We start from the raw sequence: 15,737 nt of genomic DNA, 5'->3' as shown, positions 1-15,737 counted from the left end.
AAGACAGGGTGTTTTATTTTGGTTGGAATGGGACATGATAATTCTGGGTGCTGCTATTTCTTTTTTTACTTTCACAGGACGATTGTGCTAACTTAGCCTTCTGCATTCAGGAGCTTGTTCTTCAAAACACAATCTAAGGTAGCAATGGATTCCCTACACTATAACTCAAAGTGTTAGGGCAGGTTCCTCTATCATAAGCGTTGTGGTATTTTTAAAAAAAAAATCAAGCACGGAACTCTTGAGACAGTGGAAAATACCAGATACAACATTCAGACATTCAGTGGTTTGTGACCGGGAGGCATGTCGTGGACTAGATTACCGACGGGCCAGGAGTGCTAAACATCACTTTTTGAATCCTTTTCCTACTTACCAGCCTGCGGAGTTTGAGTCTTTTACTTAGCATCTATCTAACGTGGCTCAGCTTCAAGTTCTGCAAAGTGGAGATAATAACATTAAGTGACAGGGGTTATTTGAAGATGAAACAAACCATTGCAGTTAAAAGTGCTTTGTAAATCATAAAGCTATATTAAAGGAAAAGGAGGAGAAAGAAAATGAGAGTTAAGTGTTGTGCATTGTTGGGTGTTTTTGCTTGTTTCGCTTTTTTTCTTTCGTTGGTCAAACTTTGGGCAGACAAGCATAACATTGTGAGTGATGAACTTGAAAAACTGACTTCTGCAGAAAAGCCTGACGCAGAGGTCGGGATCCCTGTGGAGATCTAAGCATCTGGCAATCTTCCTCACCTCTAATATTAGCTGAGTTGGAAGTAGGGTGGGTAGGAATAAGATCTTCCCTTCACTCCCCCTTCTCAGACTTATCCCGCACAGACATCCCTGGAGGTCCATCGGGCCTCGGGGCCCAAATCTCGGTTTTGCTGAGACGTCCCCTTCCCCCGCCTCCACCAACCGTTCCTCTGCATGCAGAAACGTGGTCCCCACCCCTTCCACGCCCCTGCCCCACCTCTTGCCCCCCTTTCCAGTCCCCTCTTCATTGCCGGGGTGTTTTGTTCCAAGGAGTACAGATAAACAGTCTTGTCAAAAGGCGCGGCGCACGGCGGTGCGCCCGGGGCTTGGACTCGGACGCCAACTTCTGGTCCGCGCTCTCCCGGGTCAGCGGCAGGACGCGCTTGCTTCCACCGCCCGTCTCCCTCTCGCGCCCCGGGGGCCCAGGTCTCTAGTTCTCCTCGGAGTTCTCCTTGGCCGCCGCCTCCGCCGGCGAGCGGAAGGCGGAGACGTGAGACTGGCCAGGGGGAAGGAAGGCGGGCGCGCGTGGGCGCGGGGCACGACGCGATGTCCACGGGCTCCGTGAGCGACCCGGAGGAGATGGAGCTGCGGGGGCTGCCGCGGGAGTACCCGGTCCCCGCCTCCACAAGGCCGCCCCTCCGCGGCGCTGAGCGCAGCTACGCCTTGCCCAGTGACAACTCGTCTGCGGAGGAGGAGGACCCCGACGGCGAGGAGGAGCGGTGCGCTCTGGGCGCTGCCGGCGGCGCTGGAGCTTGCCAGAGGAAGCGGCCCCGTGTGGCTGGGGTCGGCGGCGCAGGTGGCGGCGCGGGTGGCGGCGGCAAGAAGCCCCTCCCGTCCAAGGGCTCGGCCGCAGAGTGCAAGCAGTCGCAGCGGAACGCGGCCAACGCCCGCGAGCGCGCCCGGATGCGCGTGCTGAGCAAAGCCTTCTCCAGACTCAAGACCAGCCTGCCCTGGGTGCCCCCCGACACCAAGCTCTCCAAGCTGGACACGCTCCGGCTGGCTTCCAGTTACATCGCGCACCTGCGGCAGCTGTTGCAGGAGGACCGCTACGAGAACGGCTACGTGCACCCAGTGAACCTGGTAGGGGCGCCGCGCGCGAGGACCGGCTCCTGGGCGCCGGGCAGGGTCAGCCCGCCGGGGAGAATCCAGAAGGGGTGGGGGTTCTGAGACGCGGGACGAGAAGGCCAGTTTAGTTTCTCCCACGTCAAGGGAGGGGCTGGCCGTTTTCCTGGCGAAGAATCATTCACTCTTCTGGGTGTGCATCCTTCTGATCATTGTACGCTGGGGCTTCGCCTAGTGACAGCCTTTGGCTGATATCCTACTTCCGGGGTAAATCTCGGTTCTGAGTCTGCTACCCGGTTGCAGATTTGAATGGCAAATCTCCACCGCCCAACTTTTATCCAGCTACGAGTCTGGCAGGTTTGAATCAGCAAACCTTGCTTTCTTCAAGAAGGAGGGAAGGCCGAGCTCTGTCAAAGAGCCTCTGGATTTTTAAATCGCTGCAGATAGCAAGGCTTCCCTAGACGGAATTTGTCTGGAAAGTCCCTCTCTGACCTGCCAACTCTCCAGGCTTGGGAAAGATCATTTCCAAGCCCAGTGCCTCGTTGGAGTGGATGACTGGGGTGTGTGTGTGTGTGTGTGTGTGTGTGTGTGTGTGTGTGTGTGTGTTGGGGGCAGGGAATTAAGTGACACGATCCCAAAGTCATACAAATTTCACCAAATTATCGAGCGGGCCAAGTCCAAGAAGAAGCGTGAAAGGAACTCTGTACGTCTCGCGTTATTCTCAACATTAGGTAAAATTAAAATCTTTGTTCGTAGAGAAGACACGCAAGTGCCTGGAACGCTGAAAAAAATCTGAGCTACTCAAGCTAGGGATAGCTGGGATTCGCTTAGGAGAGAGGTTTCGGTTTGTCACGGTGATTTCTTCTTTAATATCTAACGCTTTAAAAAAAAAACTTTTACAGACATGGCCATTCGTGGTCTCTGGACGACCCGATTCTGACGCCAAAGAAGTTTCAGCCGCCAACAGACTATGTGGAACCACCGCTTAAACCAGACGCGCACTCCCTTGATGGGATTATTCTTTAAACGCACGTGATAGGGGGCCCGCGGAAAGAAGAGAGAGGGCAGGAGATGGGAAGACGGTTCCTCGGATTTTCCCTGACCCTTCCCCTTTTCCTGGACCTGTGGACGCGACAGGTGGCAGACGTGGCTCTCTGTCATCGAGAGCGCCTACGGCTACAGCTGCCGCGGACCTAGGCGGCCACCCTTGGCCTCTCCAGAAAGAGCCTCCTTTCTCGTCGAGAACGCGGATCCAGATCCAATCTCGGGCTTGAATAGTAGACCAACCCTCGGCCGCCGTCCGAGCCCAGCGACAAACCGCCCAGGGGATAGCTTGCTAGCCGAGCCAGATGTATCCTACAAGTGGTGCGAGAATGTGCCCAGTCCAGGCCTTCCACCGTTGGACCGCGGCTAGAAAGCACTCTCCATCCGCTTTAAAGACAAGTCTCCACGGGAGATCTACGTCGGGGCATAGTTTTAAGCCGCAGAGAGCAGAGTGGCCTTTCTGGGCGGGTTTGAATCCCTCCGGCAGCGCCCTCTTAGCGGGCGGGGGGATGCCCGCTGCACTCGGGGCGCAGTGGAGACACACTTCAGTGACCACCCGAAGCGGGTTTTGCCCGGCGCGCTCCCGGCGGTTCGGCCTCCCTGCTGCGGTGGGCCCCTCGTGTCTCCATCCTCGGGTCTCCTTGCCAAACCCCCGGATTTTTCTAATCAGGCTTCTGTCTACTCCTTACCCTTCTAGGCTCTAGCCTCCCCACGCCCCGCCGCCCCAATTCGGCTTGGGTGGGTCTCTGGCGACCTCCTTCTCCTCTTCCATCCCGCTCCTCCCTGCAGCACCCCAGCTCGGACTCCAGGCCTTCTCCACCAAACCTCCCCCTCCAAGCTCTGATCACCCCTCCTTCAACACCGCTGCCTCCCACCTTCCGCGTTCTTCTTCCGCGCGGAGGAGCGCGCCGGGTGGGCAGTTGGGGCTGCTAGGGACCAAGTGACCCTGCCAAGGCGCCATTGCTTCTAGGCTGCACTACCACAGGAATTAACATATGTAAATAAATTTATTTTTTTATGAATAATAAAACGCGTTGTTTAACCGGCGTCCCCCTGGGAGCGTCAGGATGTAGTAGTCTTTGTTGCCCTTTACTGAGAGGGATTGGTTGTAGAAGGATGGGGCGTTAGGTCATTGTCCAGTGGAATGGTAGTGATTACAGTCTGGATCACTGCATTTCCAAATGTCATTCTTATTAGTCTCTATGATTCTGATTCCTCCTCCAGGGAGTGCTTCCTGAAAGGCAATAACTGGAGGCCTGATAAAGGCCCCAAGTCTTTTGAGGCAAAGGACAGCCTTGAGAGGATGTACCCCTCAAACTACTATAGGCTCTCGCACACTCTCTCTCTCTCTCTCTCTCTCTCTCTCTCTCACACACACACACACACACACACAAACACACACACACAGAACACCTTCTCCAGCCTAAAGCACACTCCAGTGCTTACAATTGCAAGTAGTCCAAGAACCTTCTCACGCCCACCCACGGGTCTCAGGTGTAACTGGCAGAATAATACCCTAAGAAGCCAATTTGTATTTCAGCACTACTTTTCTTTTTGCAAATGTTTATACAGCGTTTTTAATGTACATCACCTCATTTTCCGTGTTACTTTCTTCTATTTGCACTGCAATTTTTGCAGGAGGTAATAACTTGGAAATCCCATAATACAATTTTTAAAGGACTGGCTCTTTAAAAAAAAAAACACATTTTTTTTTTAGAACGTTTTGAAATGTGTGAAGGATAAAACTACATAAACAACGGCCCGGTTTGGGGTTCTGTCCATTATTTTATAAAATTGAAAGGCAGTTTTCTTGACCCAGAGAGAGAAAATACAGCTGGATTTTAGTTAGGAGGTGAGAGGGAGGTGGGGAGAGTGACTTCCTGTTTTGAACTAAACCAAACCAAAACTCTGGAGACCAGCTTTCTGGAGCTTTTGTTCATACCCTAGGAGGGAACTGGCCCTGGGGATCCAGTCTTCAGTTGCCAGATGCTAGGCTCAGGGTTTACACTGGTCGTTTCTGTGGCATCAGGGAATTTCTGTAGAGAGAGAACCAGTAACTGAAGAAACTAGAGCTAGGAAACCCTCCTATGGTTAAAGGCACTTCGGAGATGAGTTTTGAGTGGCCAGCTTCTTGCAGGTGGTTGTCTGCTGGAGGCCAGATCTTAGTCAAGGGCATTTCCAAAATTTCCAGCAAATGAGTTCCTTCCCGAGGAAAGGAGGCAGCCCAATATGTTGGTTAAGGAGAATCTGAATGTTTAAAGAACCCAGCTTGAAATCCAATCTCTGTCATGGGATGAGTGACCTTGTGCAAGTTACATAACCCCTCTACGCCTCAGTTTCCTAATCAATAGAATCAGGGTCATAACAGTGTCTAGCTCAAAAGATTGCCTCAGGAATAAACACGATAAGGTATTTAAATGAATCTTTAAATATGCAATAAGCAGTGCATTAAATGTTGGCAACTAAAGGAAATCCAGAGGTAGAGGGAAACGCTTTGACAAAAGGGAAACTTCATGCAGGTGGGACATTTCAGGTGTCCAGTATTTAAGACTGAGTCTGGTTTTGAGATAGCTGGATTACAACTGTGAAAGAGGAATGTTCCTCAAGAGTGAACAAAACAGAAGTACAGAAAACCAGAAAGAATAGCTACATTTGCAGTAAACACGTGTTCCTATCATATTTTCTCAGGGCACTTCAGGAGTAAACTCAGATTTTTATGTCCCTGTCTCCTCCCCGTTAAGGTGGAGCTAGTCACTGATTCTTGGGTACATAGAGTGTTGTATTGTACCCTGCAAACCCATTTTTAATGGCCACTTTGTACTCCTATAGTTTATAGGGGAAAAAAACTGTCTCAATAATTTTCTGCTTCATGGTTTCTGTAAAAAGTCCAATGCCAAGAAATATGTTTTTGAAAAAAAAAAGAAGGAATAAATTAAGAGGTCAATTTCTACTAAGTCCCAGTGAATCAATGTAAATCGCTTAAGCTTCTGGGCACCCGTTGCTGATGGGAAGAGGCCTTAAGCAACTCAAATCAGTCTTTTCTTTATCTACCATGACTAGAGCATGCCTTTAGTGATAGGCCTCTCAAAGCCTTCCTTTCTTTTCCATCATTTTTCTTTAGGGATTTGAGTTTGAGAAATGGGAGTTCAGGCAGAGAAACTGAACTGGAGGTGTGGTGAAAGTGGGAGGAGGGATTAAGAGATAAAAGAAGTATGTCTTTAGGGTTACTTCAATTTGATTATACTGCTGTGAGAGAAAAAAATGAAGAGAAAAAAGTCTAAGAAATAAAATATAAAAAGTGCTAAACAACAAACAAAATGAGAAAATTGAAAAATACTCTTCAGGGGGCTTTTTGAGGGACCAAAGCATTATTATTAGTGGTACTGACTCAAACAAAAAGAACAAAAATCCCCTTCCACAGACTCCCCCTAAGATGAATATCTTAAAAGAAAAGCTTTCAGCACTGTAATTTTGAAACATTCAGACGTTTCTCTTGGTTATGGAGTTGAATTGATTTTGTGAAATTTCTTTTGCACTGGGTTTCAAGTTACAATTTCACTTTAGTGTGGTAGCTCCTTCAATACATAGCAACAATGACCTTTGAAATTTACAAAATGATTTTTACAGTTTTTTTTCCCCCTCATGATAAAGGCATCAAAGCTAAAAAAAAAAAAAAGACCCTGCCCTCCCCAGCCCCGTGTCTGTAAACAACAACAGCAACGTGGAACACATTCTATTTGAATAGGCAATTGGAAGATCATTTGTTTGATACGTCTGGAAAATAATGAGCATTAAAACAGTAACCAAGAGCCACATTTGGAAGGACAAAATCAGGTGAATTCATAATTGACTTATCTCTACCTAGCCTGTAATTTGTGGGGAAATCTGGTAGGAGGTACCAGATTGGCTCCACTTGGTAACTGATCACCTGGCTGTACCTCCTTTCAGTGGGAACTTCTGCATACCCATCTGTGGACAAGGGGGACTTGTATCTCTGAACTTGTCCTCTCTATTAATCTACTTCTCTAGTCTGTTCACCTTTTGTATGTTTTTTCTTCTTTCTTCCACAACAGTGAAAGTTGACTCAGAGAAATCTTTTAAATACATGTCTCTAAAAAAACCCAGAAAGTAGCCAGAGCCAGAAATCCACACGTCATCCTGAATAGCATGTAGGTATAATTATCCCGAACCATCCCTGTTGGTTCTGCCACCACCAGGATAGTTCTGGATAAGTCTTGAGATCCTTCATTACTTGTGGTAAAAAGAATCATGGAGCAACCAAGAATAGGAGCTTTCATTCTTTCATTTGGTAAAACTACAGTACCTGTATTGACTATTACTATTAATTAGCAGTGGAATGGGAGGGAAAGACAAGGAGCATAAGCAAGAAGCTTTTACCTTTTACTTTTCTTTGTTTAAAAATTTTGCATAATATTTTGGGGTTAAAAAAATTGGGGGGTTAAAAAAATACTTCAAAAAAAGTTTCAAGCTGGCAGATCATACATGGCTGGTTCCAGTTCCATGTTTACTGACTCTATGTTCTCATGCACCTCCCCACTCCTCTGGGAGACTAGACTCAGACATTCGACCTCACTGACTATTTTGAGAATGAATTAAATGAGATCATCTCATTAAGCACTAGGGATATGCTCCATAAATGTGCTCTCTCTCTCTTTTTTTAAACAACGCTTTGATTTTCTTTGCTTTTCTCTTATTAGAGTTTATGTCCCTGAGCCTCATCTGCAAATTTCTTCCAAGTCCCTTTTGCCACTTTTATCACCTGTTTTTTCTGCCACATCCAATCTTTCTATACTGACCTCTCCTTTCTTTTGTCACTAAAAAGAAATTTTCACTTAGTTTCCTTTTAAAGATCATAACAATCAACATTTAAAAAAAACATGAGATTTAAAAAAAAACTCATTCCAGAGTTCAGGATACACCAATAAATTTATTTTTTTATTTTTAATATCTAAGATACATAATAATTGGACATAGTTATGTGGTAGGTATGATATTTAGATACAAGCATCTAAAGTATAATGATCAAATCAGGGAAAAGGGGTTATCCATTACCTCAAGCATTTATCATTTCACTGTGTTAGGAACATACCAGTTTCAGGCTTTTAGTTATTTTGAAATGCATACTAAATTACTGTTAACTCTAGTCTGCTATTGTGCTGCTGAACACTAGAACTTTTTCCTTCCATCTAACTGTATCTTTGTCCCCCTTCCCTTCTATCCTTCCCAGCCTTAGTAGCCATCATTTTACTTTCTAGCTCCATGAGTTCAATCATTTTTTAACTCCAACACATTAGTGAGAACAATGGATAAAGAAAATGTGGTACATATATGCAATAGGATATTATTCAGTCATAAAAAAGAATGAAATCCAGTCATTTGCAACAGCATGGATGGAACAGGAGGACATGATGTTAAGTGAAAAAAGCCAGACCAATAGATTCTGATGTTACAGCATACTAAAGTTTATGGATAAATTTTCAGATTCCACATTGCAGCCAACATTTCAGAAACTGCACTCATGGAGTTTTGGTGGCATATACAGAATATTCACAATTACCTGAAATAGTCATTAAAACACTTCTTCCCTTTGCAACCACATATCTTTGGGAGGCTAGACTTGTGGGGAAAAAAATCACAACAGATTGAAGTAGAAAGCAGATATGAGAATCCAGCTATCTTCTATTAAGTCAGATATATAAGAGACTTGCAAAAATATAAAACTATTCTACCCTTTCCATTAAATTTTTTTGAAAAGCATAGTTATTTTCATTTAAAATGTTGTTTAAAGAGTCAATAGATATAAGAGAGCCACATAAACAAAAACTTTTTTAGGATCATTAATAAATTTTAAAAGTGTAAAGAGACCAGAGATCAAAAGAGTTTGAGTACTACTAGCCTACTAGCATAGGTTTTTTGTTTATTTGTTTAAGTCAGAGTATTATTCTTTTGCCTGGGCTGAAGTACAGTGGCTTGATTCACGCCTACTACAGCATAGCCTTGACCTGATGAGCTCAGGTGATCCTTCTACCTCAGCCTTCCAAGTAACTGGTACTACAGAGTGCACCACCATGCCCAGTTAATTTTTGATGTCATTGTAGAGACAAGGTCTTGCCAAGTTGTCCAGACTGGTCTCGAACCCCTGGGTTCAGGCAATCCTCTCACCACCACCTCCCAAAGTGCTGAGACTACAGGTGTAAGACACCGTGCCTGGCTAGCCTAGTTAATTTCTAAGGCTCTTTTTATTGGTAAGAGCTTGTGTTTTATATTTTATTTTATTTTTTTATGGCAACCTTAGTAAGACAGGAGCCTGCAGATCATGTTGAGACTATAGGAGTAAATATTTAACCAGGAAGATTGTCTAGAGTGGTTAGGTCAGTGACTTAGCTGGAGTAGGCTTTCTCCATGAACATCTCTGTAGTCTAGCCAAGCAAATCAGCAAAGCCAAGGTCCGAACTGGTTCATGTAGGCTACACTTAGAATGTCTGCACCACTTCCTACTCTTCCTGCCTGGCACTCATCTCTCTTGTCTCCTATTTCGTCTCTTGAATTTGTGCCTGTGTAGACTTAGGGTTGGACCTCGCATTCAGATCAAAGAGAAGTGATACTCTAAACTCAGGACTGTAAAATCCTATTTCTTTTGCCCATATATTAATATTCTCTGAGAGCAATATAAGAATTGTAGCATTAAATCATCCCAATAAAGAAATTTATTTAAGGAAATATGAGAATCATTTTCATTGATCCTCAATAAAGTCTTTTTTTAATCTGTACATTTGTCAAATGACTGATGAATGTATTTATTCATGATAACATTGATTAACTTATATAGGGCAAGCCACTGACATAACTAAATGCCAGTTATGTCTTCCAGTTCTGGGCTTAAGCCTTAAGGGCTAGCAGCTTTTGCTGTTTCTTATTTTGCTGTTTCCTTGATTTACAATTTGAGTGCAAAAGAAACAAAAACAAACAACAATAACAAAAACCCAGAGAACTCTGAAACGCTTTTGGAAGCAAGTCTCTTTAAAGGCAGAAAGGACACCATAAAATAAAACGTCAGGGACATGAGGTTCAAGGGATACGAATGATCCTTTAAGAAACAGCCAGAGAGTAGGGAGGAAGTATCACCTGTGCAAAAATGCTAAATCCAATGAAGGAGCACCTAAGTCATAAATAGCAATGCTGTATGAGGTAGAAGCAAAGGCCTTGAGGGCCTGAGAGGGCACGGTGAGTAAGCAAAATATAAACCAAAAAGAGAGCTGTAAGGGACAGGAAAGACCACAGTTAAAACACTGTTCAAATCTCTGCAGGCCAGAAGGACACTGCTAGACAAAGGCTAAATGCTATACTCCTGAATATAGCCTCTTAGGTGTTTCTGACAAGGCACTGAATCACTGGCTGTTTACATGCACCAAGTCTCTGGGACTCCCCAACTTTTATGCTTGTTTGTTTGTTTCATTATAAGTTTTTCCTCATATTGGGGTGATGGGAATAGGCTAAGCTATCTATCTTCTCTGGATCAGTCTTCCTATGACTGATATTTCTTTGGAGTTGGCACTATTAAACTATGGGGTATCTAGTCACCAAGGATGGTCCCCAGTGAACTAGGCCTCCTAGTCCCCATGTCCTGTGCAGGGCTGGCCCAGTTACTCACTTTAACCTACAGGAGGCAGAAGTGACTCTCTTCCAGTTCTGGGCTTAAGCCTTAAGGACTAGCAGATTTTGCTGTTTCTTACTTGGGACTCCTAAGCTTCCATGTAAGAAGTCCAACCATGTTTCTGAAGAGACCAAATGGAGAAGCCACCTGAGAAGGAGAGGCCCTGAGAAGACACACGAGAGAACTGAGGAGTCCAGCCAACAGCGAAGACACAGGCCCCAGACATATGACCCCGATGGTGCCATTAGAGCCAGCTGTGGAGTCATCTTAGTGCAGCATGAAGAAGCTATTGAGGACAAAAAGCAGAGGTAAGCATTTCCTCTAGCTTTGCCCAAATTCCTAACCTAAAGATTAATGAAAGACAAAAATATAGGTGTTATTTTAAGTCACTAAATTTGGAATTGTTACTCAGCAATCAATAATCAAAACTTATTTTGAAGTAAATTTTCACATCACCCATTTAGTCAAGAACCATTTTCTAATCACCTGCCAAGAGCCTCGGTGGTGGGTGGACCAAAATGGATGAGAGAGTTGCCTCACCTCAAAGAGCTAGAAAGGAGGAAAAGGACCAATAATTGAAATGCCCTGTATCGATTGCTAACAGAAGGTGACACTCTGGGAGGAAGGGGCACAAAATCCAGCCTTAGACAGTCACAAGGATCTCCTCACAGAGCTGAAATGGGAGGTGAGTGTCAGAGAAGACTGGGCAAGACAGCAGGAGGGAGTCCCAGAAAGAACTCCAAGTGATGGAGGACTTCCATCACTAACCAGAAACTGGTGTTAGTCCAGCCTGGGGGTTAAGAGCATGACTCTTACAAGTGACTCATAATCACTGAGCCTGATTTCTCATTTGTAGAGTGAGGATATGATAGAGCCTACCCAATGAGGGTTGCTGTGCAGATTAAATACGGTAGTGAAAGTAAAATGCTTAGCACGCTGCCTGGTACACAGCAGGTGCTTAGCAAATGTTAGTCTGCTACTATCATCATCATTGTCATCATCATCATACCAGATGATCTGCATGTTCTCTTGATATACTTGGAGAATGTTCTGAGGGGCTTATACCTGGTAATTCAGAGCCCCTCATTTTTCTTTAAACCAGAAAGGAGCTTTTAACTGTGATTCTGTTTTGGTCTGCTATGAAAAGCCTCTTCAGATTTTGGAAAATCTCAAGGTATCAATTTGCATGACAAACAACACATCTGGCTCAAGCTGGGGGTGTGGGAATAGATACTAGAGTGTATTTTCATGGTCAGGAGAGCTGGATGGAAAAATGTATGTGTGTAGATGGGTGGCATGGTCATTGTCACATCTCTGGGTTAAAACAACACCAGCAATATGCTCCGATTCAAACACACCCACAGGAGGGTCTCCTGTTTTCCATCTCTTGGGATGTATCCCAGCGTCTCTGCTTAGTCATTTTAGGCAATTTTCCCCTGGTTGCTAGACTAAGAGCCTGTGTGACAAAGGGAGGGAAATTTAAGACCCTATGACCAGAACTGTTTACTAGCAAGTCCAGGATTAGAATTCACAGACTCTGAGTTTCCCCTTGGCATCCAGCCCACCCAATCTGAAGGACACCAGCAGATAAGAATTTGGCACCATGACAGCTATTTTCTGCAGCTGCTTTTCATGAGCACTAGCCAAGCGCCCCAGAGCCCACGTGGGGTTGCAAGTGGAGTGTTCTCAGAACCTGACTTGTTGGGTGGCCTTGGGTGATCTCCCCCTCTTTCAACTACAGTTTCTTACCTAAAACAAGGCACCTGTACTAGAGGAGTCTTAAGTCCAGGACAGTTCTAAAACAAATGCTCTGATTCTTCTGGGTCTTCTGAACAGAATAAAGGCACCGGTCATGTTTCCTGCTTCTGTTTGTACATCTCAGGCTGAAGACCTGAGGGAAAAAAGCAAAATCAACCTACTCTTCATGTTTTAGATAGAAATCAAACCTTTCAGCCATCCTTTGACTTGTCCTGTGGAAGATCCAGGATATTTCTATGAGGTTTTATTGTTGATGATAAATGTTACCACAGACATTATTTCTGTCAGAAGTGCAATCCTACAAAGGTAAAAAATGGCCACTTTATAGTACATAGAAATCAAATAAGCACAGAAACTGTGATATCTAAAGCTAATTTATTCTAGAGACAAATTTATATTAGTATTAAAGAATCATAAGACAAGATCTGTCAGACCTTTCAACAAGATTCTATAATTGTGTTTGGATTGTCCCTGAGTAAAAGTTATAGTGGAAAAACAACAGATTCAAATAAAAGAGCGCTCAACTAGAAACATGATGTATAAACAACTACTGATTTTCTTCAAACTCCTGGAAACTTAGGAGATGCTGACATGTGGCCTATTGGTTCAAGAATCTAATGAGTTTTTCCTCTTAAGGCAGGACATCTCCTGTTGCTTTGCTGTGACACCTCTCTCCGGGACTTCTCAAAATCTTCTCTTGGTGTTTCTAGGATTGAAACTTTCAGCCTGTTTCATATCTCCAGATGTGCTTCACTAGAGTGTGAGCTTCGAGAAAGCTTACTTTGGCTTGCAATGTGAAGAATGGATTGATGATAACATGAACTGACAGTTCAGGCAAGAGAAACCAAGACTAGGCCGTGGCGTTCAATGGTGGTAGGAATGTAAAGGATGGCATTAAGAGACATTTGATTGCTAGAATCAAATTGACTCAGTTATAGACTGGATGTGGCTGATGGAAGACAGGAAAAATGTAACAGTGACTACAAGATTTCTACTGTGGGCCAGACAGTGAACAGCAAAGTCATCGTGAATCATCATTTATCATCATTAAGGTTTAAAAGGGCAAGTTTAAAATAGTACAGAATTTAGAAACTTTTCATTTGGGAACTGTACTACCCATTGGCCTAAAAAAGGTTCTTATCAAATGCGGCCTCTTTTTTTTTTAAAATTAAGATCTCACTCTGTCGTCCAGGCTAAAATGAAATGGCATGATCCCGGCTCATCCCAGCTTCAACCTCTTGGACTCAGATGATCCTTCCATCTCGGCCTCCTCAGTAGCTGGGATTGCAGGCATGGCCATCACATATGGCTAATTTTTTATTTTTTTTGGAGAGACAAGGTCTTTCTATGTTGCCTAGCCTGGTCTCTGCTGGGCTTAAGTAATCCTTCCACCTTGACCCCCCAAAATGTTGGGATTACAGGCATAAGCCACCACACTCAGCCAAATGCGGTCTGACTCTAGGGGTTTGGATTAATTTAAAGGTAGAACAATAACAACTAGAAGCTTAAAGAGAGAGAAAAACTATACTGCTCTGAGACACAAAGCTTGGAAGCAAGGCCCCTGCCTCAATCTCACCTAAGCAGGCCTTTCTTTTAAATTAGATTCTAAGCAACTTCACAGCAGGGATCATGATTTCTCATTTTCTATTTTATGGAATTTTAAACTCCATCTGTCTGTTACAAAGCAGGTGATCAGTCAATATTTGATAAATTACTCTTGATAAAATAAGTGATTGCTACTCTTTGGTCTAAATTCTTTCTCTCTTGTAAAACGGTGGTAATTTGGTTTGGGAAAGTCCATGCCTAGAGTTACCTGAGACTTGCAGTTATCACAGACAACCAGGAAAAATGTGTCTACATAGTCACTTCTATTTGACACCTCCATCCCTGCACATAATCTGAAACTTCTAGGAATCCCTTAGACAGAAAAGAAACCTATAGACTGAGTCCAATAATGGATAAAAGCTTTAAAATTGGAAGAGACAAATTAATGCTATAAATGTGCAAAGCCCCATATGATATACATTACAGATATAAGTCCTTTTATGCCTCTTGTTAGAATCATGAGTAGGTCTGTGATTGTCTTCATTTACACAAAGGAAAACCAAGGCTCACAAAGCTTCAGTAACTTTCCAAGAGTCATGCAGGGAGTAACTGGTAGAGTCAGGATTTAAACGTGGGTCTCTTAGTTCAGAATCTGAATTCTTAACCGGCCCTATCTAGTTCCTCCCCAAGAAATGTCTGCAGGGAACAAAGGAAGCTCGTGGGAAAATGGCGCCCTCCAACATGGCCAACTGAACCTTAGGAGGTAACCTGGAGCAATAGGTGAGCTGCAGTGATAGTTCATTCCAAGAACTGAACACGGAGTAGAAATGAAGAAATGAGCCAGGGTCTATCTGCTTAGTGCCAACCAAAGCAACCCAGGGAAAGGCACTTGTCTAGACAAAGATCTGTTTCTTTTTGGTTTTGTTTTCCTCTTTATCTCCTAATGAAGATGATTTGCAAAGCATCCAGTGTACATGTGCTGAGCTATAAAGAGAATAGATCCAGCCTCACTTTTGGCCCACAAAATGACACACTCCTAGAAAGCCCAGAAGTGGAGGCAGGAAGTGGCCCATTGGAAGATTAGAGAAGAGCTGCTTGTGGGAGAAACTGAGGCAGGAAGAGCTAGGAAAGGACATGGCCAAAGAGAAGCCCCACTGATCATTTAATGTAGCTGATCATTTTTGTTTGATAAGTGTTTGATAGATAAGTGTTTGAGTGAGTGGTGGGAGAAAACAACTTTCTACCAGCAACAGGGGATCCCCTTCTTTCAAAATATGTCTAAATGAAACATACAAGCATTACAGTAGACGTCATGAAATTGCCCAAGAAAGAGGTTTTTTTCAGCCAATTAGGATTAGGAATTAGGAATTTGTGGAGTTAGGGAGGAACGTATGGTATAGGCTTCAGAGAATCATAAAGCCATACAACTTTAGAGCAAGAGGGTATTGCATAAATAATCTATGTTGTGTCCATCATGGTATTATAAAGATCATGAAAAATAAAGGCTAATCTAAAATTACCTAACCATGGACAGTTATGCGACAATTTAAAATCATGATCCCCGAACTATGGGGAAAGGTTTATGATATGAACAGGAAAAGAAATTATAACAATGGCAATCAAACCCAAGATAATCTAATAATTTTAAAGATAAGGCAAGTGAAGCTAAATTTTTGAAAACTGATTTGGTTTCTCATCTGTCTTGAATTAGAGAAAGATATTCTGAAGATTTGACTTATTTTTATTTTTAATGTAGTGTCTCAGTGTTTTCTTGTTTCAACCTTGGGAGATAGGGTTGGCTTTTTAAAATCTCCTTGTCATTCAAGGTCATTTCTTGTCTTTGTCTTTTACTGGCTGGCTTCTCTTTATTTTCCTCCTCCTCTCCACTCCCACTCCTTCCTCCTTAACCTACA

General features: G+C 43.8%; 1 protein-coding gene across 1 annotated transcript; it reads left to right on the top strand.

Annotated features, from left to right (window-relative positions):
• The first annotated feature begins 983 nt into the window (after positions 1-983).
• MSC (musculin) lies at positions 984-3,125 on the top strand. Its single transcript, XM_008061775.1, has 2 exons — positions 984-1,820; positions 2,705-3,125. Exons 1-2 carry the CDS (start codon positions 1,287-1,289, stop codon positions 2,789-2,791), a joined length of 621 nt encoding a protein of 206 aa, XP_008059966.1. The 5' UTR covers positions 984-1,286; the 3' UTR covers positions 2,792-3,125.
• The last annotated feature ends 12,612 nt before the right edge of the window (positions 3,126-15,737 follow it).

The sequence above is a fragment of the Carlito syrichta genome, unplaced genomic scaffold (genome assembly GCF_000164805.1).
Source record: "Carlito syrichta isolate Samal-C Ts95f unplaced genomic scaffold, Tarsius_syrichta-2.0.1 Scaffold305574, whole genome shotgun sequence".
NCBI classification, from domain to species: Eukaryota; Metazoa; Chordata; class Mammalia; order Primates; family Tarsiidae; genus Carlito; species Carlito syrichta.
Note: the sequence above shows the minus strand (reverse complement) of the source record. Positions and strands in the feature narration are given on the sequence as shown.

Bases quoted from the DNA above. Each gene is read 5' to 3' on its own strand.
- MSC (XM_008061775.1), top strand. From the start codon at position 1,287: ATGTCCACGGGCTCCGTGAGCGACCCGGAGGAGATGGAGCTGCGGGGG. The intron at 1,821-2,704 runs GTAGGGGCGCCG...AAACTTTTACAG, and splicing joins ACGTGCACCCAGTGAACCTG to ACATGGCCATTCGTGGTCTC.